Here is a 23,561-nt window from a genome sequence, read left to right on the forward strand (position 1 = left end):
CTCAAACATAATTTCAAATGTTTCATATAAATCTTTCCAAATAATTGCAACAAGAAAGCACACTAATTACTGACACCCAGTAATCACGGCAAATACAAACTGATTGCCTGGTGTAAATAAGTATACTGATTGATAAAACAAACAAACAAAAAAAGATGCTGTCACCCCAGAACATTTCAGCTTTCTTTGAAACTTAAATTTCTTTAAGTTTGGACAAAGGATTCACCTTTACTCCAACTCTGACATGGAGTCTATCTTATACTCATTAAGTATGAATCCAAGTTTGTGTAAGACTGAGCATAAAACTGGGATGGGTAATTCTATTTGTTCCACATCACTGTAGTAACAATTCTGAGAGGAAAATAGTTATCTGAGTTCTGACTAATGAGAGAAAAATGTCCAAAAGTAAAACAGCAGTGTGAAATACAAAAACAACCAAGAATGTTCTCTATTCCTGAAAGTCTCTTGACCACTTGATTTGGGAATGTTGTCTTGAAAACATGAACTGATTGACTCAGGGTTCATGATTCTCTGCCCTGGTTGTTGAATTCAGGTATGAACAGAACCTCAGTGAAAACAGATCAAGAAACTATAAGACAAAGAAAAAACCAGTCCCAGACAGATAAAGAGAATCAGAGAGAAACACAAGGATTGCATTTCATGTTTTGGAAGAAAACAGTTATTAGCAACTGAACAAGGTACATAAAAACATTTCAAGAGATTAATATCTATAAGACTGGTATTGGACACTTCTCCATCCTGGGAAGTTGTAAGACTTAGGTCTCTGTTGTGAACACAGGATTGGCAACTTCACAAAGTCTTGAATCAGGCTCCAAATCCATGACATTTACCCCAGCACTTCTTGGTTTCCACCACACCACATGATGTTTAGCTGACTGATTCATACACATGATCCAGGCAACCAACTGATGGCTTTTGAGCTGAGATTCAGCCATCCCTCCCTCATTAGAGACTTTCCTCAACCACAGAAAAACACCTCCCATGTCTTTGTGACTTAATGACCAGGAGATTGGTCTCTTAATCTCAAAGAACACAAGACACACAATTAAATCCTAACAAGTACTGACGTTATTGACACAACTGAGGTGAAAAGGCTGCCTTGTGGTCTTTGGTAGATCATTTTCCTGTATACATTCCAAATAAGTCAATCCTCAATTTTATAATGAAAATAATTGATCTGATTATATCTGATTTCATCAGAACAACTCAAGTGATGAAGTTCCAACTCACAAAATCTCACTGTCATCTTTTCTTTTTTCTTTGTTGATATTCAACACTCGATTTCTCCTGATCTCCCCTTTTCCGGAGTCTTTGCACCAGCCACATCACTGTCATTCATCCTCTCACTTTGCGCAGCGCATCTTTAAGAGTTGAGCCTGGTTTTGAGCTGGAGCTTTCCCCCCTCATCAAGCCAAGGGGGCCTGACTCTTACAGAAGTGCGATCCCTCCCCGTGCTCTCCCTGTTTTGCCTTTCCTGAGACCACACCCAGGCTATGAGTAAGGACGGACCCCTAAAAGCTCTCCTCCACATGGGACCCGGCGCTGAGCTCCAGCCGTACCCCAGCCTCTGAAGCCGCAGCCCGGGACGGGCCGGCCCCTCACGGCGCTCTCCCGCCCTCCGCCGCCTGCCCTGAGGGCTCCCGCCGCTCCCCGCCCTGTGGCGGCCCCGCGGTCAGTGGGCGCGGCGGTCCCCGCCGCCAGCGCAGCCCCCTGCCCGTCCGGCTCCGCCCGCCACAGCCACCTCGCCTCGCCTCGCCTCGCCTCGCCTCTCCTCGCCTCCCGCCCGGGTGCCACTGAGCCGAGGCGCCGGGCGGGCAGCGGGCGGGCGGCCGCGCCATGAGCGCCGAGTGCAGCAGTTACCTCAACGCCGACAAGGTGCTGGTGAACGGGTTCAGCTGCCCGCGGGCGGGCGGCGACGCCCGGGCCGTGTTCTGCTGCGGCTTCCAGGACGTCAAGTACTGCTGCGATGACCCCCACAGCTTCTTCCCCTACGAGCACAGCTACATGTGGTGGCTCAGGTAGGGGAGCGGCGGTGCCTGCCGGGGTAGAGGCGCCGGGCGGGAGAGCCGTGGTCGCCCGAGCTCGGCTCGGGTGTGTGTTTGTGAGGTACTTGTAGCCGGGCACTTTCAGACTGCCTTTGTCCCGCCGAGAGTAGCGGTAGAGATGCATCTTCATCCCAGAGAGACTCGTGTTCGTGCCAGGGTAGTTTCTGAAGGAAATAACTCGTGGTCTTGGGAAGGAAGGCTGGGAAACGCTCGATGCCTCTGGCAGAGCATCCGGAGCGTCTCCCGCCCTTCGGGCGTGAGGGGAGCGGCTGTCTCGGGGCCTGAGCGCCTAAGATGCTGCGTGCCATAAAGTTCCCAGTGACTTGAGCTACTTTACCATGTAAGATAAAGCACTACGTAACTTTCCACTTGGAAGGGGCAGATAATGAGCCTGGTGCTCTCCCGGGATAGTGCAGGGATCCGCCTGGCTCTGGCCGGATCTCCAGCAGCGGCAAGGAGGGCTGCACCAGCCAGCCCGGCTGCTTTTTGTGCCTGATTCCCCTCGGGCTCCTCAGCACCCAGGCTGGCCGTGTCACACCTCTGCGTGGGGCTTCCACTCTGTTTCTTACGGACTTCTTATTATCCTTGATTTTGTCAAATCCCCTTCTGGGCTTGCTTATACCGTCTGCTTCTGCAACCCTGGTGGCAGCAGTCACTACCTGCTGTTTGACTATAGATCCTTTTATCTGTTTTATACTGTTCCCTACTACTTTTCTGGAGTGCCCTCTAGTATTCAGATTGTGAGATTTGGTGAACAGCAATTGCAAGTTCAGTTTATGCACAGTGTTTAAAATGTTGTGAGCAATTGGGGCATCTATTCTCAGCTTTCACCTTTCAAACAGAAGAGCTTTTGGATTATCCTTGAGGCAGATGCTGTGTCACACCCATCGTTTTGGTTCCATCTCATCCATACTGTTTTTCAGTCCACAGGGCTGATGTTGGAGGTGCATAATCTGGAGCTGCATGCCCAAGGTGTGGGTGTGGCAAGGTTCTACAGAGTGGCCAAATGTTGCCTCCAGTCTTCCTCTCAATTCCATTCTGTTGGTGGCCAATGTGCTAATGTCTTTTTATGCCATTCACATTGACTCCATTATTTCAGTGAGCTCTCACTGAAGACTCTAAAACTTTTCTGGAGTTCAGAACTGCCTGTTCTGAGTTTATTGCTATGTAGGCTTGGTTTTGTTCTTTATATGTTACATTATGTACACTGAAACTCATGTATATCACTTTTGCCTGCTCACTTAGTTTTCTTGTAGTGTTCCTTGCCCTCAGCATTTGATTGCTTGTAGGAGCTTAGAATCATCAGAAACTCAAATTTCCTTCTTCACCAGGTCATAGATGAAGATATGAATAAAAATCAGTCTCAGTGACATTTCTTCACACTGAAAAGGGACGACTCAAGCCTTGCACATTGCTCCTTATGCTTTTAAGCAGCCCCTTAAATTTGTAGCAAAACCTTTCCCTAATCCTATATAAATTCCATCTTTTTAACTCCACTTTCAGTGCAAGGCTTTGTCCAAAGGCTTTTTGAGACACGTAACTCTGTCTGCTGGGTTCCTCTATCCGTGCGCCTATTGACACTTCATAGACTCCAGCAGGTTTACAAGGCAGTGTTTTCCCCTCCTCCTAATGCTGATCCTTTCATTAAAGATTTTATGTCAGGAAGCTGTAAATGCCATCAGCTCCCTGGGGTGGATGGTAACGAGATGACTGGGGGTAGAGGTCAAAGGACCTGTCCCTCATTTTGGGGAGAGTGAACTTGGGTATCGTAGGCGGGCTCAGATTCAGCACCGTGCAGCCAGACACCCTCAGCACCTCGGCCAGCAGCTCTGCAGCTCCACGTGTGAACTCCCTCAGGGCTCCTGAGTTAATGCTGTCCAGTACTGTGGATTTACTATTTTTATTTATCTGATCTAATATTTAATGTATTATTACCTAAAATCTGCTTTGTCTGGTGTAAAGAGTGGGTCGATTGTGGGGATCTCCCAGCCATCCACCTCTGTGACAGACACACAATTATTTGGATTCTCTGATGTGAGAAGACACTTCCAAGTGTCCTTTTTTACACTTCTGCTATCAAATGCTCTGTTTTAATGCTATATTTTTGCATAACCTTTGACTGTTTCAATCACAGTAAACCTTCTCAGGATGGCAGAAAAACTGAAGGAATAAGTTAATATTGCATCACAATGTCTCATCTGGATGTTGTAGTGAAGACTCTTAAAGCTTCATCTTCTCAAAAACTACCTCCAAGAACTGAATCCCAGGAGAGGCTTTTATTAAATACCTCTCTGAAAGCTCTTCCTTTAAAAAGATTTTGTAGGATCTGAGAAATGACAGCTTAGCCTTCATCTAAGTCAGAAATTTGGGCCCAAACTTTGAAAATTAAGGATTTCTTTTTCTTTCTTTCTGCAGTAGCCCTAAGCTGCTGAAAAGTCTCATGGAAATTGCCATTAGTAGAGTTTTGGTTGTGCTTAATTCCTACCATAAATGACTATATTCGTTGTAGAAAATAGGTGATTAAATACATTTTACCTCTCTAAGCAAAGTTAGTGAGTGGTTAGAATTTAATCACTTCCTACGTGTTTTCAGTAACAAATAGAATAACTTTTAGTTATTAACACTATAGTGTTATAAACATGATAGTATTACATTATTTTGAGAACTGTATACATTTTCACATGACAGTTCAATTAGTAGTTTAAAGTAAACATAAAACCAACATTTTTTGCCCTCTCAGAATGTTTTGATGATCAATAAACTCTTACTGATATTGGTTGGTAACAGCCATATGATAAAACAATCCTTAAAATGCTTCTTTCAGCCTTTGAGGACACACTTTTAAGACATGAAACCCTTAAGATTTAAAACTAAACAAGAGTTAGGCAAACCAGTCAAGGTAAGTCTGGAGATGGAAGGGAAAGGACTAGGAGGCTCTGATGGGGGAACTCTTTTAGGTTTTGCTGTACTCCAGGACTTGGGGGTTCTTTTCCTAAATCTTCATTTGCTTGACTCCCCCAGGTCTTTGAAAGCAGTGCCTGAGTGCACCACAAGTGGTTGGTGGTATCTCAGAGGTTCCTTCAGTTTGGTGGCACACCAGGTGGAATTGCAGGAAACTCTTGCACGTTTCCCATCTGTTTTTCCTGCTGTGGGATGGACATGGCCAGACCTGTTGGCCTCCAGCTCTGATTGAGCAGTTCATGGAGAAGCCAGCAGCCTTGGCAACCCTAATCAATAGTTTCTTGCTAGCCTATGCTCTTCTTTACTCTTGCCAATCCTCTACTGCCTGTACTATGTTTAGAACTAGACACTGCCCATTCCCTTAGCAACATGGAACCCTCTTTTCCCCTCCCACTTCTGCAAAAACTCCAATATTTGACAACATCCAAACACCTGCTGTACTGGGAGCTGCTGGACTATCATAGATAATAGACTATTGAGCAACTCTGACACATTTCACATTTTCTGCAAAATTTATTATATATAATTAATAATATTATTAATTTCTGACTTATAATTTTTTTTCTAAATAAAATAATAAAATTTGGGGTTTTTTTTAATCATAGATCTTGAAAGACTTATTTCCTCAAAGAAGAGGGAAGGATGCATTTTGCTGTCTCTTACAGTTGTCAGGAGCCCATGGAACAGGGAAGGCAATATTAGGAAAAGGCAGAATTCATCAGAAGGTTATTCAGCTTTTGAATCCACAAACACAGATGCTATAAAACACCAGTGAGCCAAACACTGAGCAGCTCAGCCTCCAGAGCAGTGTGCTGTGCATGCCCATGCAGTTATCACATCTGCTTTACCTCCCAAGCTGAGTGGAAGGGGAGAAATGCTGAACATGTGGTATTTGTACTGAACTGAAGCAGCTATGTTCAGTCAGCCTTTTTGTTTCTCTTTGTTCTAAAATATTTAATGCTTATTTTTGTCCCTCTTCTAGGAAGTCTTATTTTTATAATGGCCTCTTTTAGTATCAAATAGAATTCCAATATCCATTCCAAAGCTGTATCTTTTAAGTTGCATGTAATAATACATATTTGATTAAAATTCTGTCAAGCCACATATAGGTTTTACTCAAAATGCCTTCTTAATTAATACCTACATGGTGGCCTAATACTGAGGCCAAGCTTTGCTTGGCTGTACCAACCTCCAGGCATCTGTTTTGGCTTTCCAAAATAGCAAGCCTTTTGTTTCTCTGTGCCCATTCTTCCAGTCTCTCAAGAATATTTATCTGTGTGCTTTGCAAATACTGTGAACGACACGTCACTGCAACAATGGCATTGGGAACATTTGATTTACTCGAATCCGGGTGACTCATGAGCTTCCTTTCAGTCTATCAGTGGGCAATACTGCCTCTGCTTAGCCAATATTTAAATTTTCCCTGGCTTTTGATGGTGTGGATGGGCTAATGTTATGAACTAAAAATAACTGTAGGGGTGTGATGCTGATTATCCACTGGCAGACAGGTCGATGGAGCCGCTCAGCAGCTCTCTGGACACAGCCTGGGGATCCCTGGGGAGGCTGCTGGCAGAGTGGAGCCTCTGCTGAGTGAAGCCTTTGGCTGTACTGCAAGCCTGGAAGTGGCACTCAGTGTAACAGCAGTGAAATGTGTGGTATGGCTCTATCTTTATGTGGAAAATAACTTGGGAGAGTTCTGTTTGGATCTCCTACCAAACTTAACATTGCTCGTGTCACAGCTACCCCATAGCTTTTACTGCCATCTTTATGCAACATGTTTGCTTTGGGGTTGAGTGGGTTATTAATGCAGGAGGGTTTGCTCACTAATGAGGCCACAGCTGTGGGCAAGAGGGACTTTTTAGTTTGCTTGTTTGGTGTCTCTGCTGTCAGACTGATCTCAAAGACACACCCTGAGACCCATAGACTGTTACTATGTGGCCTTCAGACAGCGTTTAAAGTAAAGAATGGAAGCTGACAAAATGCTTTTAGCAAGGACTTTTTAAAGCAGATATGCAGCACCATAGTGATTGCTGTAGAATCTAGAGGACATGCTGTAAGATTGTCTTTGTTTTCAGGAGTGTAATTGTTAAAGTGATCAGTGATCATAGTTATTTGGTATTTTGTTTCTAATAACAGCTTTAATATGTAAAGAATGAAAGAAAATATTGTATTCTGGTTAAGAAATGTCAGTATTCAGAGCTGTGGAAGAGATATTAAATTTCTCTGAATTAGATTAATTAAGAAACAACCCTCCATCCCCAAACTTGAACGAAAATTAATCTTACAGAACTTAATTATACCTTCTCTGTGGGTTGACGGCTTCAGCAGTTTGAGAACAATCTGGTAGCAAAACATCGTGTGTTTAAAAAGAGTAAGTACACATTGTCCTGATTCCTGATTCATTCAGGAAGTGGAATCAGAGTATCTGTTTGGTTTTGTGATGCTGGTGAGATCTTCTCATCTTGCTGCTGGAGCATGATCAACATTTCTTGTAGCACATAACCTATGATGAGCTTTGACCTGGAGAATTCCTCAGGTTTTTCTTGCCTTTTCCTTTTGTAACTCCCAAAGCATCTTACACAAGTTGTGTAGTGATACTGAAAATTCTTTGTGCTCTGCAATACACAACTGTATTGTCCATGTCATCTTCTACAACTGCATGGAGAAGAGCTACAGCCAAGAAGGAACAGATGTCTAAATAGAAAAATGTATAATCATTAATATGTATTTGATCTATTTGGCTTTAGGGCAGCTGACTCTGCTTAATGTTTGCATAATGGTGAGAACCTCCTTAGTCCTGCTCTGTGGGCTGGAATTTAAATGAAATCTTGCAATAAAGCTTGTACTGTCATGACAAAAAAGCACAAATAACTGTTTCTGAAGAGCCTTGGTTGTATCACCTGATTGTATGGCTATTCAGCCTTCTGTAATATGTATGTCTTCTATTTTGTCTATTTGGGTCAAGGTGTTCCAAGTGAAAATGCAAAATAAGGCCAGAACCCAGGTGAGATCTCTGAGTGTAGGTCATATTCAGATTCCATAGTAAGCAGAATATTGCTTGCCTGCAAATTTTGTTTGAGCCAAAAAACAGTAAGGAAAAATTTGCTTAATATGTACATATATGCACAAACACATCAGGATATCCTATTTAATGCAGATGATAAATACCATGAAAAATCTTCAGAAGAGTAAAGCTGTTCTTTGCAGAACCATTTTGCTGATAACAAATTATTTTAGCTGTGCATGGAGCTAAATGTTGCCCAAACTTCATTACTGAATCTGACCAGTAACTAATGAAAACCTCATGTGAAAGTCATAGCAATATCTGCTGTTCTCATCCTGCTGATTTTAAGAATTTCTCCTGTGGACATATCTGTGTGCTGGTGCTGTGGGAGCTTGTAGAGAAGCTTTGCAGTATCTTGAATGTAAAATTCATAAAAACATCCCAAGGCAGAATTCTTCTCATCTTCCTGCAAGGCCACAGTAGAGTTCACTTCTCCCTGATGGCAGTGATGTATAAAGGCATTTTTATGACTAGAGGATGGAGCTTGTAGAATTCAAGACATTCATCTCTCTTCTGTCCTTTTGACATCTGTCAAAACTGTAAATATACCAGAGCAGTAATATAAGGATTCTCAGTCCTCAGACTCCTCATCTGTGACCAAAAAGCTGCTGTTTAATTTCACCAGAAGTCAGAATCTTTGTCATGGACTGTAGAATAGAGGACTGGAACATGGAAGGCATCAAATGGCCCAGGAGAGTGTAGGAAATGATAGCTAGTCTGTATTATATTGGATCCTTTATTTCATCATGAGAATTTTATATTAGGAAAAGACTTGAAAATAAGGGCTGGAAATCAGGAGAGATTTCAGTGTATACATATACTGTATCACTGTATCCCTATGGGAGATGTATAAAGTAGCTTTTATTCTGCAGGATAGCACCTTGGTAAAATCTACATATAGTACTGCATGTTTGGCCTCCAGAGTAATTCATTCCTGCTTCTTTGATGCCTTTGATATTGTGAGTAAACTAATTCAGCTTTAGTTTTCCTTTTACTGTGACAAAGATCATGGGAGAATTTCTCCAGTCTTGATTGGAGATTTATTTCATTTATGCAAAGGCAGAACAGCAATCACAGTACTCCACCCTGCTCTGCAGAGCTGCTAACAGAATTGAATAACATAGATTGCATGGGTTTTTATACTATAAAAATGGCATTTCAGACTGAAAATACAGCTTTAATAGTCATGGAGTTTGAGCTGCCTGGAACCCTAGAATCCCTCTCAGTGTATGCACTGAAGAACTTTTTGATGTCACTGATATCAGTTACTGCATGACGTTATTTCTGATTTTCATAAATACACTTTATGTCAGACTCAGGAGTAATATGCATGAAATGTCACTGAGGGCCGGATGTTCAACTGCTGTGTAATGACATTGACCCTTCTGAGGACAGTGAAATAACTGCAGTTTATGCAATTGCAGTATTGAGCTCTAAACTTTGATTTACAGTGAATACAGAGTTACTTCAATGCCTGAGTACAAGTAAACTCCAGACTTCACCTTGACCATTGTTTTAATGGGTCCTCTGGGCTGTTTGTACACTTAATTGTTTTTGTTTTTCTCTCTTAGTGTTGGAGCACTCGTGGGCCTGTCAATAGCAGCAGTGGTCCTCTTTGCTTTTATCATCACTGTGTGTGTTCTCTGTTACCTGTTTATCAGCACCAAGCCACGCAGCAAACTTGACACTGGTTTGAGCTTACAGACAGCAGGTAAGACCAGTTGTTATTGATGTGCATTATCACCTGCAGAGGAAAAGCCTTACTCTGTCTTTAAATGGATGTGGAGGAATCCAACAGTGTGTGTTTTCTTTCTGATGGGAATGTCAAGATGTAATCAAGCTGTCCTGCTGTATGCCTGCTCTGTGAAATCTGCACCAAATTCAAAACATTTAGCACAAGCTTAGTATATTTATTTAGTAGTAGGAAAAATGTAGAAGTTTGCAATACTGGGTGAGAGTAAATTAGCCCCTTTATCAGGAAGAGACTTATTGATTTAGTTGCTCTGGATTTCCTGTCAAGAGTACATAAACATATAGTAGTGATTCATTCTAGGAATAAGAATCTCAGGAGAGAGTTCAAGTGTATTTTCTTGTGACAGAGAGAGGTCATTCTTGTTATTTTTTTTCCTTTCTTCCTGACTTTGAATTCTAAAACTCTGTTTCATTAGAGGTAGTCCATGCCTTTGTGCCCAGACTATGTTAGCAGATGCCTGCAGGAACAGTGCATGTAGTCTGCACTAACCCTCTCACATGGGAAAATGACTGCTGCTGCTGCTCCAGCTCACTACATTTGTGAAATCTCCCTTGGCAAGATGGGGTGTGATAAGTTTCACCCTTTGTCTTGGACTTCCTAAATATTTAAATGAACTGTTTCAGCAGTTCAACCAATAAAGTTGTAGGAAATAGAAGGAATGTTGTCCTTATGTAGGCATTGGAAATTCAACAAATGCTAGGAAAAAACTCAGCTCAAGTTTTCTCTTTACTTGTTATTTTAAAATGCTTCTACACCTGCATGGCAGTAAATGACCAATGAGTTAGTGTAATTACAGCTCATTATAGAGCAGTAAGCCCCCTCCTGAGTGTCTAGTTAACACAGTCCACTTCATATCAAGCTTCCTCTGTGTAATTTTCTTCTCCAGAGAATGCAGGCTTTGGTTTAAAAGTGGTTCATAGAGCTGTCAGAACTGCAAAGCCTTCCTTTGTAGCTGTGTGAGGTGAGCAAGCTGCTGAAGTCACACATTCAGCAAACTGCTACTAATCTACAAATTGAAAACTTCACACTATCCTGGAGAGAGAGTGGAATTAAGACCTGCTAGCTAGAACAGCCTAAATAAACTCTTGGGTGGGATGAACAAAATGCTCTCGTGCTCCTCTACAAGATGGTTGTGTCTTAATTCTAAACAGGCATTATGTTTTTGAACATGTTGCTGTTCAATTTCTTCCCTCGGGTTTTCCTGCTATGGCAGCAGCTCTTAATCCACTGCCAGGACAGCAGTTCTGTATTTCTCATGCCTTTTATTTTTGTGCCAGACATGTTTGGCACGTGCGGAGCTGGGAAGGAGGCAGGTGCTACTGCACCTCTGCTGCCAAGCAATTCCATCTTTCTGTAGGGACCTGAGCCCTGCTGCAAACCCACATCCTGCCTGGGTGGCAAAGGCTGTTCCTCTCTTTGGAGGATGAGCTGAACAGCATCCCACTGATGACCCAGCATTCATGTAGGCATCCCAAGCCACAATTCTGAACCTTCTGAGGCTGGGAAGCTGAGGGATCTTTGCTTTTTCCCAGCCATCTTCTGTGTGGTTTGGAGCTTTGCTTGGACAAATTCCTTTGTATTTAAACACGGGTTTGACTGCTCTCATCTTGTGGTTTTTGCTTTTATTATTCTGCTTCTTTGGCTGCTTCAAATGAAAATTATTTCACACCCAAGTTCTCATAGCTTTGGCTGTTGGTGAGGTGGGTTGCTGGAAATTGAAAGCCAGTTGCTTTGCCAAGGTTGAGAGATCTTTAGAAATGTTTTAGGATTTCACTGACAAGCCTGAGTGCTTGCCTTCATCATACTTGGCTTTCTTTTGCATGGAAGTCATGCAAGGGCTGAGTGTCTGACAAGATGGCTGGTTAGCTGCTTGCAGCCCTGGAGAAAATAAAAACAGCCTCTCTCCTCATCTTTCAGTTCTTCTGAGAATGCAGGATAACTGTACATAAGCAATAAAAACAAATTTAAAAATTAGAACAGTTTTTAGACGCTTCAGAAAGCTGCAGGCCTGAGGGCTGTGAGTTTTAAGTATGAACTCAGTTCAACACAGCTTTTTCTGAACTGGCATAATTTTGCCTTTAGATGAAGGCTGTGTCACACTCTAGTTGTTGTGCAGCATCTGGATTCCTGGAGCACTCAGAGAGCACTCATTTTTGAAAGTAGTATTTTTTATTATATTCAATTTCACCCATAATACATCAGCTCAGTTGGAGTTTCATATCTCATTAAACAAACAATTGGTTATTTTATGCCTTTCCCTATCTCACATAATAACAAAAGTTGGTCATTGTTCTTTTTCTTAGGCTCATCCAAGATCTCCAAAATACAGAAGTGGAGTGGTTGAATTTTTACAGAAACAGTATCCAGATCAATGATAAATCTAACAATAAACTGAATATGAAGCCCTTTATTAAAGTTTCTGATTCTACAAAAGGCATATCAACTGGAATTTGCCTCTGTTTAACCTTAAACAAATGGTCTTCCATAGCATCAGCACAGATCTTCCATTGCATCAGCACAGATCTTCCATAGCATCAGCACTGAGTGTTAGAGATTGGGTTCTTGAGTTGGCTAAGGGTGTTTTAGCCCTAGCAAAAATTTACATTTTAATCTGAGCATTGAATTTCAGGAAGAATGAGCTCAGCCACTGATATAGACAAGGAAGAACTACTTAAATGTTACTGGAGTCAGACATTTATATTTGTAGAGTGCAGAGTTGGTCTGTAATATGCAAGACAGTATGTGCAGGCAAACACATATAAATGAAGATCCTGCATCTCAGTTGCTTGTTAAGCTCTTTCCAAGAGAAAGTATTTTCCATTGAACTCATTGTAGATGTTTTTGTTTCTCCCATTTGAAGGCTGGGGATGAGTAGTAGTGGTAAAAGAAGGCTCCAAGAAGAGAAGAAATCCAAGCCTGAATATGCAAACATGATGTATTTATTCAAGGTGAAAGGGAATTTGGCCATGTGCTTTGTTCTTCTTTTAACAAAAAACTTTTCTTTCTGCAAAAGGTTTATCCTCTTCCCTATGTGGGAAGCTAGAATTCACAGGATTTTAAGTGTTTCATTAAGGCTGAATGAATAATGCTGGAACATCCCCACAGTGCAGGATAAGGAGGACTGAGTAAATATTGCATAATTATCAGGATGGGAGTGGTAAACAGGCAGGAAAGGGGAAATTCAGAGGCACCCCTGGAAAAGGTGTGCCTCTGGATTTCCCCATACCCTTGCCTTGACCAGGCAGCTGATGGGAGAGGAATGATCATCTCTGCTGGCCCCTGAGAATGGGCTTTGCCATCACAGATATAAAAGGTGGAGAGAGGCTCTCCGCCTTGATGACCCAAACAGTTTTTAATCACATTTTCTGAGTTGCCCTGGTATTTCTGCCAGGTCTGGAAAGACCTTTGAGATGAAGTGCTCCATGCCACTGCAAAGCATGAATAGCAAATTACATTTTATGATGATAACTAATACTTCTCCCTTAAAATTTAGCACGGGAAGACCTCTGTAAATGTGTTCAGAGTCAGACAAGGACCTTTGGGTTGGAGTGTGAAAGAATTGTGGCCTTGTAAATTAATTGTAAGTGCTAGGGAAGATGTGCTTTAATAGAAGTTATTAATTCCTTGCTCTTGCAAAGCAGTGACATCACAATTTGCAAAAGTTCATGGTTTCACTTCATAACAAGGAAAAACACAGCTTGAAAAATAGCCAGATGACTTTTCTGTCCCTATTTCTCTCCTTAATCAAAGATTCCTCATGGGGAGTTATTCACATATATTAAATATTCAGGTATTTTGATGAAAAAGCACAAAACTCTCACACATTGTTTTTCTTAGCTCAGTACAATTTCTGACTATTGGTTGTGCAAGCAGATAGCTGCTGTCTGAATTCAGATGCACTGCTTGGCTTTTGGAATGTACACCCATAATTTTGCCTTCTAGGTTTAGGAGTAATTTCAACTGTTTGGTGTTCTTGTAGCTGGCTTTAAATTTCCCCAGTTAGGCTACTTTTATCATGTACCTCAGATTTCTGTATCGGAAAAAATCAGCCAATGGGCTCAACTGTTGGAAAAAACCACTTTTTTTTGCCTTCTTTTTATGAAATGAAGAAAATTTCCATTTTAAAGCTGGGAATTCAAGTTTAATGGAAGGGTACATCACTAGAACAGATTGGATTTTGAAATGTCTTTATTGGACTCCTTAGCTTTTAAATTTCCCAGACTTTCTTGTAGCAGCAAGATTTTTGCAGCTCATTAGGAAGGATGTTTTTTACTACAAATATACCCCTAGCTGCTGTAGGCTTCAAAAATAAAGTGCCTTCCTCTGTAACTGCTAAGAATTCTTTTTTCTTCTTTTTGGGTTTGTTTTTTTTCCCAGCTGAAATAACTCAGTTGTTTTCAACTAAGATCTTAGCTTAAATACTGTTGTGCAGATTTTTAAAAATGCTAAACTACCAAATCCCGTTTTTGCATTTTTGAAACCAAATTGCATTTTTTTCAATTCAAACAAAAGAAAATAAAATTCAGCTTTCAAAACACATCAACAACAAATAATTCCCCTTTCTCAATCTGCTTTGCTTCAGGTTCTTATAAAATTAAAATTTTAGCATTCTCAACTTTTCATCCCTTTTTGGATATAGGGAATCTGTTTTTCAATCCCTTCCCCACACACTGGCTGGAGAAAAGTACCCTGCCCAGTTAAGTTTATCTTTTCTGTCTCTTTGTGTTGGCCCACACTTGGGAAAACGGAAAATGAGGTCAAAGACAGTGTTGAACTAAAGGGTAATGGGAAATCCAGGGAGGCCTGGGAGGAAGATTGATGAGCTCCACAAGGAGAATTAGATGACAGGATAAAGCAGGGAGAGGCTTTGGAGCTGGCAGATAAAAGAGAAAACTTCAAGGAGCTGAATGCTCCTGGGAGCTTTTGGAAGAGGGATGGGACTGATGGAGCTGGGAGCAGCAGGGCAGGGAGGCAGCGATGCTGGAGGGGATGGAGAAGGTCCTGGGGGCCAGCAAGTGGAGCAGAAGCCTGGTGCTTGGGGAGAGGGATGGACAGGGAGCCTGGCAGAGGGGGAATCATGTACAGGGTTGAGATTTAGGGCAGAGAAATGGGAGGAGAGACTCCAAATTTGTTATTCATGGATGTGGGCACTATCGTGGGAAGGAGAGTAGCAGAAAATAAGGACTGGAAACAGAATGAGAATAGTGGGAAGGGAATGAAAGAACAAATATCAGGTAAGAAAGGAAATAAAGTTGAGTGCATTTAGGAAAGTCTTTTCTTCTAGAGCTTTGTTTTCTCAGCTGCCAGCAGGGATCAGTGAAAACTGGCAGAGTATCTCTCTCCTCCCTTCCTGCAGTGATCCACTGCAGGCTGCCTTTGCTTTAGTTACTCTGCTCAGATGGGCAAACTCGAGTTATCTGCACTGAATCAAAAGATTCCTGCCCTTCTGCTCCAAGCAAGAGTCTGTACCAGTTAGCTGGTGGAATTTTAACTATTTCTTACATTAACCTATGAAGTTGTGCTCTGAAAAACAATATTCAAATGCTACTAGGCTTCAAAACCAAACACTCAGAAGATGGGAGATGCCAGAACTAAAGATTTGGTGGGAAATTGGTAAAATGCTTAACTAAAAATAGTTTTATCTGCTCCTGTCATCACGTTAATCTTTCTATAAAACTTGGGTAACACTTGCAAAGAAATATTGTGAGCCTCCCTACACACACTCAGAGCTTTGGGGTCACTGGATGAAGGTGACTGAAAGCAGCAGTGACTGATTATGTTTGGAGAGGGATGAAAGTTTGAGATTTCTCATCTGTTTTCTCGAATATGGGAAATTTTAATGCAATTTCTTTCAGGAGACTTTCTGATTTCCTGCTACAAGCCCAGCTTATACCACGGTGCTGCTTCCTTAAACTGCTCTTCACTTTGATGTTTATTCCTTTTTAACACAAGTTAATAATTGCAGCCTCCCTGAGGCCCAGGAATGCAAAGTGGAATGGATTTAATCTGTCTCATCTAAAAATTGTAGAAGATTCCAGGAACTGTGGTTTTCCTAGTGCAGTGGGCATATTTATGTATTACTACTTGCAACTGATGGAAGAATAATGCTCTTAATTCTTCTAAAAATGCCTTTGTTTTACAGACAGTGAGGCCAGAGGGAGTTCGATATGTTAAAGACAGAGGCACTGAATGGATTCTACCAATGTTATGAAGAAAAGAGGTACCATGAGAATGTTTCTTTTTATCTTATTCTGTAGTATTTGTGTACTCTCTACTCTGTTTTACAAGGATTTCATAAAATTATTCTTTATGTGGGTTTTTAACTTTTTGAAAAGCACTGGCAAACTGTCTCTGGCTGATTCATTTATACACTGCCCTGATGCTGTCCTTGCACAGGGATGTATCTGCAGAGACTTGGACAGAGTCCTTCCCCAGACAAATCTCTTCCAGATTTACTGGCACTGAATACTCCATCATGGTTATGTGCCAGACAAGATTATATTCCCTTATGCTGTTATTGTCCTTTCCCTGAGCTGGCCTGGGTGCACCAGAGCTTACTGAGGAGGCAGACACTGTAACTTATTCAAAAGAATTTCTTTAGTGATGAATTGCCAGAAAGGCTCCTGTGTGATGAAGGGTGAAAGCAGTGAAGTTCTGTTGGGCAGTTTTCCTGGGGATGCAGGAATCAGTGCCAGGTAAATTTTGCTACAGAACTGGAGAGGGTTATCTTGCAAGAAAGTTGATTTTTATGCTGAAATAATGTGTAAAGGTCAAACTGCCTATGGCACAGACCATGCAGAACAGTGTTTAAAATGTACCCCAATACAGATGAGCTGTACTTCAGACTTAAGAGGACTTTATGAATAATGCAAAGGACTTCAAATGGCATGAAACATGCATTTTACTTTCTGCAGGGGGTGAAAGCTCATGGCTTAACAGCCACAGAATGTGAGAATAGCTGCAGATCACCAATGTCTAGCACAAGAAAAATAAGTGGTCCTATTTGCTCAGCAGCTGTTTTCAGATGAGCAGGAAAGTAAATGAGTCAAGACTTCCCTGTTTCACTTGTACCCTTAAAAAAAGCCACGCTGTGCATCCCAAGTGCAAATGCATCTTTCTCAGAGCTCTTTATCAGCATAACAAGTTGATTTTGGCTCCTGTTCCTTATAAAAAGACTGAAGTGTAACAAAACTAATTTCAAAACTCCTAACCACCTCCACACATTTTTTTTTCTGCTGTTGCAAATGAAATGGCTTGTGGGAGAAAAATGCCATGGAAAGACTAAAATGGATCCTGCAGTCAGAAAGCCGTCTGTAGTGAGAAAATCCAAAAATATCCCAGGCAAGCACCAAGTACTGAGATGAGCTGAGCTCTGTGAATGTGGCATTGCTTTTTGAAGGCCATGAGCCTCTCGTTTCCTCATGCTTCTCTTTGCTTTCTTTTCTGTCATGGTAGAGAAGCTGATGTTTACAGGGTGCCTGCTAACCCACTGTTGCTTACAGGGAGAGAATGGAGAGAGAGCTGCAAAGGACTTGGGTAGGGTTTGAATGCATGCATTATATAAAGACCAAAAGATCTGGCAGCTTTTTTTGTGTATTAATTACACAACTTTTTTTTTTTTTTTGCCAAAATGAGGCTGGAATTGTAGTGAAGACTGAAAATACTTGAGATCTCATTTGGAGCTAAGTCCAGGAAAACTATGTCCTTAGCCTGTGAGCCTTTTTCCTTCCTGATTCAGAATGGAAAAGGAGGCAAGGATCTTTTCTGAACTTCAACACATAATATGGCTAAGTGCTGATAGAAATTCCAGGTCTCTCGTTGTTTTTTGTCTCCTGCTTTCCACATGTGCTTGCTGCAGATTTCATACCCACACCTGTCATGGAGAGCCACTTCACAGTGCAGCATTAAGCCAGAGAGTCCATCAGTTGTTGCAAATTTCTACTGCTGGGAGAAAGCTACAGGTGCCAATTAGATTTCCTTTAGCAGGCATATTTCTTCTGCCAAATTCACTGAGTTTTAATTAGGAACAGGACCCCTTGTGGTTGGTGTAGTTCAGCATACAATTCAGGTTTGTTTGCTTGCTCTTTTCCAGCAAAAGGGCAAACACAGCTCTTAGCTTTACAAAGGGAAAGGAGAGGAGCTAGGCAGATGAAGGCATTGCTTCTAACTTAGAGTGATAATACATTAAATTATTAAGTAGTTGACCTATGCACAAGAAAAATCTGACACAGATTTAGTGAAGACAGATCATGACAAATCAGTCTAATTTCTCTCTTTGTCAAGGTAATTTTGCCTATCAGGTAAGTGGGAACAAGTGGCTGTGATTACAGATTGTTATGAAAAGGGAAATTTTCAGTGACTCATTCTCAAGCACATTTTTGGAGGGAAGAAGGATGTCTTGGGAAGTGTCTGGCACATTATCCCAGATAAGTAGTAAGAGCTTGGCTGAAGAACTAAAGAGCACATGAATAAAATTTTTGAATGACACCACCCTGAGAAGAGTTGCAAGACTCTGGGGCTAAAACTACCTTTCAGAATTATTTCTGTGCCCTCAAGAAATGTTCCTAAATTTAAAAAAAGTGAAATAGAATAAAAATCAAGGTACTGTAGTTAAAAAGAAGAAACCAAGTCCTCAAGTATAATTGAAGAAGCTGACTAAATAGTAAAGAAATGCTTCCTAATATCCAGTGTAAACTCCCCTGGTGCAGCTTTGAACCATTCCCATGCATCCTTTCACTGGATACCAGGGAGAAGAGATCAGAGAATCACAGCATGGTTTGGGCTGGAAGGGACCTTCAGGATCATCTGTTTCCAATCCTGCTCTCATGGGCAGGGACACCTTCCAGTAGACCAGGTTGCTCAGAGCTCCATCTCACCTGGCCTTGAACACTTCCAGGAATGGGGCATCCACAGCTTCTCTGGACAGCCTGTGCCAGGGCCATTCTCTCCACATTCCCCTCCTCAGGGAGCTGGACAGGGCAGTGAGGTCACCCCTCAGCCTCCTTGTCCCTGAAGTACACAAGCCCAAAGTCCTTAGGCACTGCTCATGGGACACTCCTTCCACCTGTCCTTCCAGCCCTTTCTGCAGCTTTGTTGGTCTCTTTTGGATGCTTTTGAGTACCTTAACATCCTTCTTAAATTGTGCAACCCAGAAGCACACTCTTCATTCACAGTGAGACTGCAGCAAGGCTCAATGCAGCAGGATAACTCCCTCTTCTGAGCAGCTGGCCATTTATTGGTGTCTGACACATCCCAGATGGGGTTTGCCTCCTCAGCTGCCAGAGCACACTGCTGTCAGCCAGATTGCAGTGCTGGGGAAGTGTACAAATCTCACTTTACATGTATGTCTCAGCTTTTCATTTAAGTTCATCAGGAATGTGTAACTATCCTCAGAGTCTTCAGCAGAAAACAATCTAGAATTTGAATCTGCAAAAAGTATCACTGATAACTCAGATGAGCATCATTCCTCTCAGTGAACCAGTACTGATGTTCTTTGGTGGTTAGGATGCTCCTGCTGCTAGTTGCCATCTGCCTCAAGCCCAAGATTTCCTGCTTCAGAACTTCTGTCAGTAGCTGAGTTAGCTGAAATTGTCCAGCCAGACTTCAGTGCATGTCCATTTTTTTGCATATCCAGACAAGCATTTGCTTCTTAATCCATCTGTACCAACAGCTGTTGTGTTTTACCTCAGAATCAATCCTGCTTAAATGAGCAGTAGAGCAATTGAGCAATTTATTTTGTATAGAAATTCCTCAAATGTAGTTTGGAATATATTCTGGTGTCTTTCAGGGTTAAAGGCACACATTGTAAGTATGTCTATCATTAAAAAGAAATTAACTGCATGGTTTGATGTAGATTTTAGTGGTGCATTTTCCAAGAGGCACTGCATAGACATGCTAGGTGAATGACTGTCTTTATCTACAAAACCTTTTTTGTTTTGTTTCAGCACCATTGTGTGTGGGCCTTTATCACATGCAAGGGGAAGTTCTCACTTGCCCAGCAGAGGAGCAGCAGAGCTGCCCATCCACAAACACCCCCAGAGGAGGCACTTAGTGTTTCATAGCTCTAGTAATGCACTTTAGGGGTGCTATTCTTCACCTAATAAAGGTTAGGAATATAATGAGATACTTGGAAAGAAGTATCTGTGCCAGTGAAATGGATTGAGCTGCGTGGTTTGTTCTGGATTCTTTTGTAGGGGAAAATTCATCCCTTCTTCAGTCTACCTCGTTACTGTTACTGGTATTTTGCAGATACAGAGCTGCATCCATGACAAAGCCCCCACCAAAACAAGCTGTTGCCAGAGCCAAGTGACTTCAAGACACTTCCTAAGGCACAAGGATGGACTGTGACTGTAAGCCACGAGAACCTGACTCACTCTTCCAGAGGTGTTTCCTGGCTCTTACAACCCCTGTCTCTAGCCAGGGCCAATCTGAAGCTGGGCCAGGCTGTGTCTGTGTATGGTTGCTATTCTGAGAAGTTGTGTGTTTTGATTTGCACATGTCAGCTACTGCTGTTCAGTCATTTTCATGCAAGTTGTCTCTACCCCGTGCAATTCCAGTGAGATAATGCAGTTGTCAAGAAGAGCAGAGTTTGGCACACCATGTTGACCAAGCTTTATTTGAAGCTTTCCCCATGTGCCATCTCAGTGTGGTGTCTTCATGTCATGAACATGGTTGTCTTTAGCCAAATGTGACTGTTCAGTGCACAAACCAATGTGAATGTAGTACCTCAATAAAATCTGGCATTTGTGTTGTATTTTTCTTAATTAATCATTTCCCCTCACTTTTGTTTCCTCAGAAGATTCTTGTGAATCTTGAAATTATTTTGAAGAATTTTCTAACAAAAGGTGAAGTTAATAAAGAATAAATTTTTGTAGGGGAGTTAAGATTTAAGCTGTTTTCACTGGCATTGGTATACACTGAAATGAATTGAAATAAACATCAAGAGTTGTTTTGCAGGCTCTTCATCAAAACATGTTGAAATATTTCTTGGGAAGCAAACTAAAATTTTCCAGTAGTAATTCAGTTTGGAGCACTAATTTGTGAAGTGTTGAGCTTCCTTCAGGTAATCAAAGAGCTCTAATTGCACATTTTATTTCTCCAGAAGTCTTAGGAACAGCCAACACAATCTTAACTGTCATATTTGAGTTGTCAGTTCTTTCAAGCTTTCAGTCTTGAAATCATGAACATTAGTGATAATGATTTCTTTTCATCTTGTGACGGTTTTTTAAGGTGAGTGATCAAAAGAATTTCAAAACTGTTTAACCATGCTGTTGATATGAAGGCAGTAGACATTATAACTTCCATTTGCAGATCAGGCCTAAAATACTTACCTACCATGTCAATTTTGTCTGTTGCTATACTTCAACTTGTTAAGACAGAATCCTTGTCTACTGTTTGGGAGTAACATCTTTTTGTGTGATAGTGCTTGAAATTGAAACTCTGTAGCTGTCTGGTACTGTGCATCAAAACCCCAAAGTGCTTCTGATCTCATCTGCTCTTGTGTGAAATAATACACCAGTGCCTCCCATTGAAGTAGAGAATGTGCTGTGTGTTCTTCCAATAGCTGTCTGTATATAATATCTCATTAAACTGCTGTTTGCCACCATGGACTGGCAGAAAATTGAAACCACACTGGATGCATAAAGAAAATGTTTTTATAACAACAGGACATAAACCTGATCTTCCAGCCTCATAACTTTCTTGATTGGGACTGTCAAAGAGCAGAAGGGAAAGGATTTATGAGTTTTGCCGTCTGGTTTCCTTGGAGGGTGCCAGCCATGAGATAAAAGTTCTGGAAGCATATGCTTCATTTTGAACCACCAATAAAAGATTTATGGAAGATGAAAAAAAAATTAAGTTATTTTAACTTCATACAAATTTGAGTCAGCACTTCTTTAATTTTTAAATTCTAAAGATGCTTAAAAGTAACAAGATGGATATTTTGAATGTTGCAAGATCAAAATATCTTTGATTTCTGTCTCTTGGGCAATTTCAAAATCTTTGATTCCTCAAGTAACGAGGTTATTTTTCCCCTCAGATACTGGACTATTTATTCATTTTGAGTCTCTTAAGGCACCAAAGTAACAGAATTAAAAGTAAAAAACAGAATGCAAAAAGAATGCTTCCAGTTCTTTGGTTATGCCCAATGTCTGTTTTTGTTTTCTGTCACTGTGCTTAGGAAAACCCATTCCTTTGCCCTTTTAGCTAGTTGCTTTGTAATTGAGGGTTTCTAAATGTCACCAAAAAGTACCTCCCACACAAGTTTGATTAGGGAATCAGCACACTGCCCAGAACAGCTTTCAAATGTAATGTGCAGTCACAACAAGGGCGACTCCCTGTGCTTAATAGGCATAATAAGCCCTAATGTACTTGTTAGACATAGCCCTAATTTTTGCCCTGGGAACATTTTAAGCTTAAATTGCTTAAATTACCACATAAAGCAAATTCAGGGCTGTTGTGCCATCAGCCATACAGAAGCTACTCAATCTCACAAGAGTTGCTGTGAGCATTTTTTATTGTTTTTTGAAGTTGAGGAGTTTTTCTATTCATAGGGACAAAATCAAAGTTGGGTGAAATAGGCCTCTCAGACTGTGGGATGTAGAAAGTGTGTTTGTGTGTGTGCACACACAGACACCAACAAAGCAGCATGAGCAGCAGCCCCTGATGGATTTCCTGGTCCCAACCAGGCTGGCTGATCCCCACTGGCAGTTCTGGGCCTGGCTGCTTCTTCCTTTGGAGTCACCCTGGCAGAAGTGGCAGCTCACTGCAAAGTGATCTACTTTTGTCATCCCTGCCATTCTCTGATAATGCAATATTAGTAACTGCCCGTTCACTTGTGTGACTTAATCTGACTTTGGGTCTAAGTAGAAAATACCTAATCAATACTGCCACACAATCAGTCAAGTATGTAATGATTTTCATAATAATCACTTTTAATTAATTATTCACTTTTAAAATAATTTCTGAAGACTTTATCCTTTGCAATTTTTGAATTAGGGAAGAAAGACCAAAGAAAAGTCAGTTTTACTGAATGAAAATAATGCCTGTTTTAATGATTTTCCTAACATGACAAATGCTAGAGATCCTCACAACTGTTACATCCTTCAAGTTTTGGAATAATTGAAGCAGGAAAAGCATAAAGATTCAGCTACTTCCTAGGAATAAAAATGAGAAGTTTTGAAGTTCTGTTCTGTTATCCTGAAGCTCACAGGAATCCTGTCTTTTAAGGTGAAGTAAGGAATTTAAAAAATTGTCCAATAGATTTTGAAGTGATCTTGTTATTTTCATAGTCATTTGTTTGGGACTGCAGGAATTTCAGAAAAAGTACATATTTTAATAGATAGTGAATAGTGGGGTAGAGATCCACTAATACTGTATTAAAAGCAGAGGATGAGAGGATTCTACAATGGACTGGCTTTTGAAGAATCTGAGCCAGGTGAAGGATGTCTGGTTCAAAAAAAAGAGATTTCTGCTGCAGAGAGAAATTGAAAAAGTTGAAAACCTCATCTGAAGAACCATCTCTGCAAGTTCCCTACACCATTTATTTCTGGGTCTTTGGAACAGGTGCTGGTTTCTAGTGCTCAGCAGGATTATTGCACTTAGCATCCCTTTCCTGTCATTCTGTAGTTCCTGAGATGTGTGTAGAGTGTGTATAAAATACCTTTGTATGGGAAGAACCTACCCAGGCATTTCTGAAATCTCTACGTCTGAGGCCAAT

The 23,561-nt window shown here is 41.2% G+C and overlaps 1 protein-coding gene across 1 annotated transcript; it reads left to right on the forward strand.

Moving 5' to 3' along the window:
- The first annotated feature begins 1,387 nt into the window (after positions 1–1,387).
- On the forward strand, positions 1,388–20,607 carry SHISAL2A (shisa like 2A). The gene is made up of 4 exons (XM_054638536.2): positions 1,388–2,039; positions 9,663–9,802; positions 15,987–16,064; positions 20,093–20,607. Exons 1-3 carry the CDS (start codon positions 1,858–1,860, stop codon positions 16,016–16,018), a joined length of 354 nt encoding a protein of 117 aa, XP_054494511.1. The 5' UTR covers positions 1,388–1,857; the 3' UTR covers positions 16,019–16,064; positions 20,093–20,607.
- The last annotated feature ends 2,954 nt before the right edge of the window (positions 20,608–23,561 follow it).

Source organism: Agelaius phoeniceus, chromosome 8 (assembly GCF_051311805.1).
Source record: "Agelaius phoeniceus isolate bAgePho1 chromosome 8, bAgePho1.hap1, whole genome shotgun sequence".
Taxonomy (NCBI): domain Eukaryota; kingdom Metazoa; phylum Chordata; class Aves; order Passeriformes; family Icteridae; genus Agelaius; species Agelaius phoeniceus.

Bases quoted from the DNA above. Each gene is read 5' to 3' on its own strand.
- SHISAL2A (XM_054638536.2), top strand. From the start codon at position 1,858: ATGAGCGCCGAGTGCAGCAGTTACCTCAACGCCGACAAGGTGCTGGTG. The intron at 2,040-9,662 runs GTAGGGGAGCGG...TTTCTCTCTTAG, and splicing joins AGCTACATGTGGTGGCTCAG to TGTTGGAGCACTCGTGGGCC. The intron at 9,803-15,986 runs GTAAGACCAGTT...TTTGTTTTACAG, and splicing joins TTTGAGCTTACAGACAGCAG to ACAGTGAGGCCAGAGGGAGT.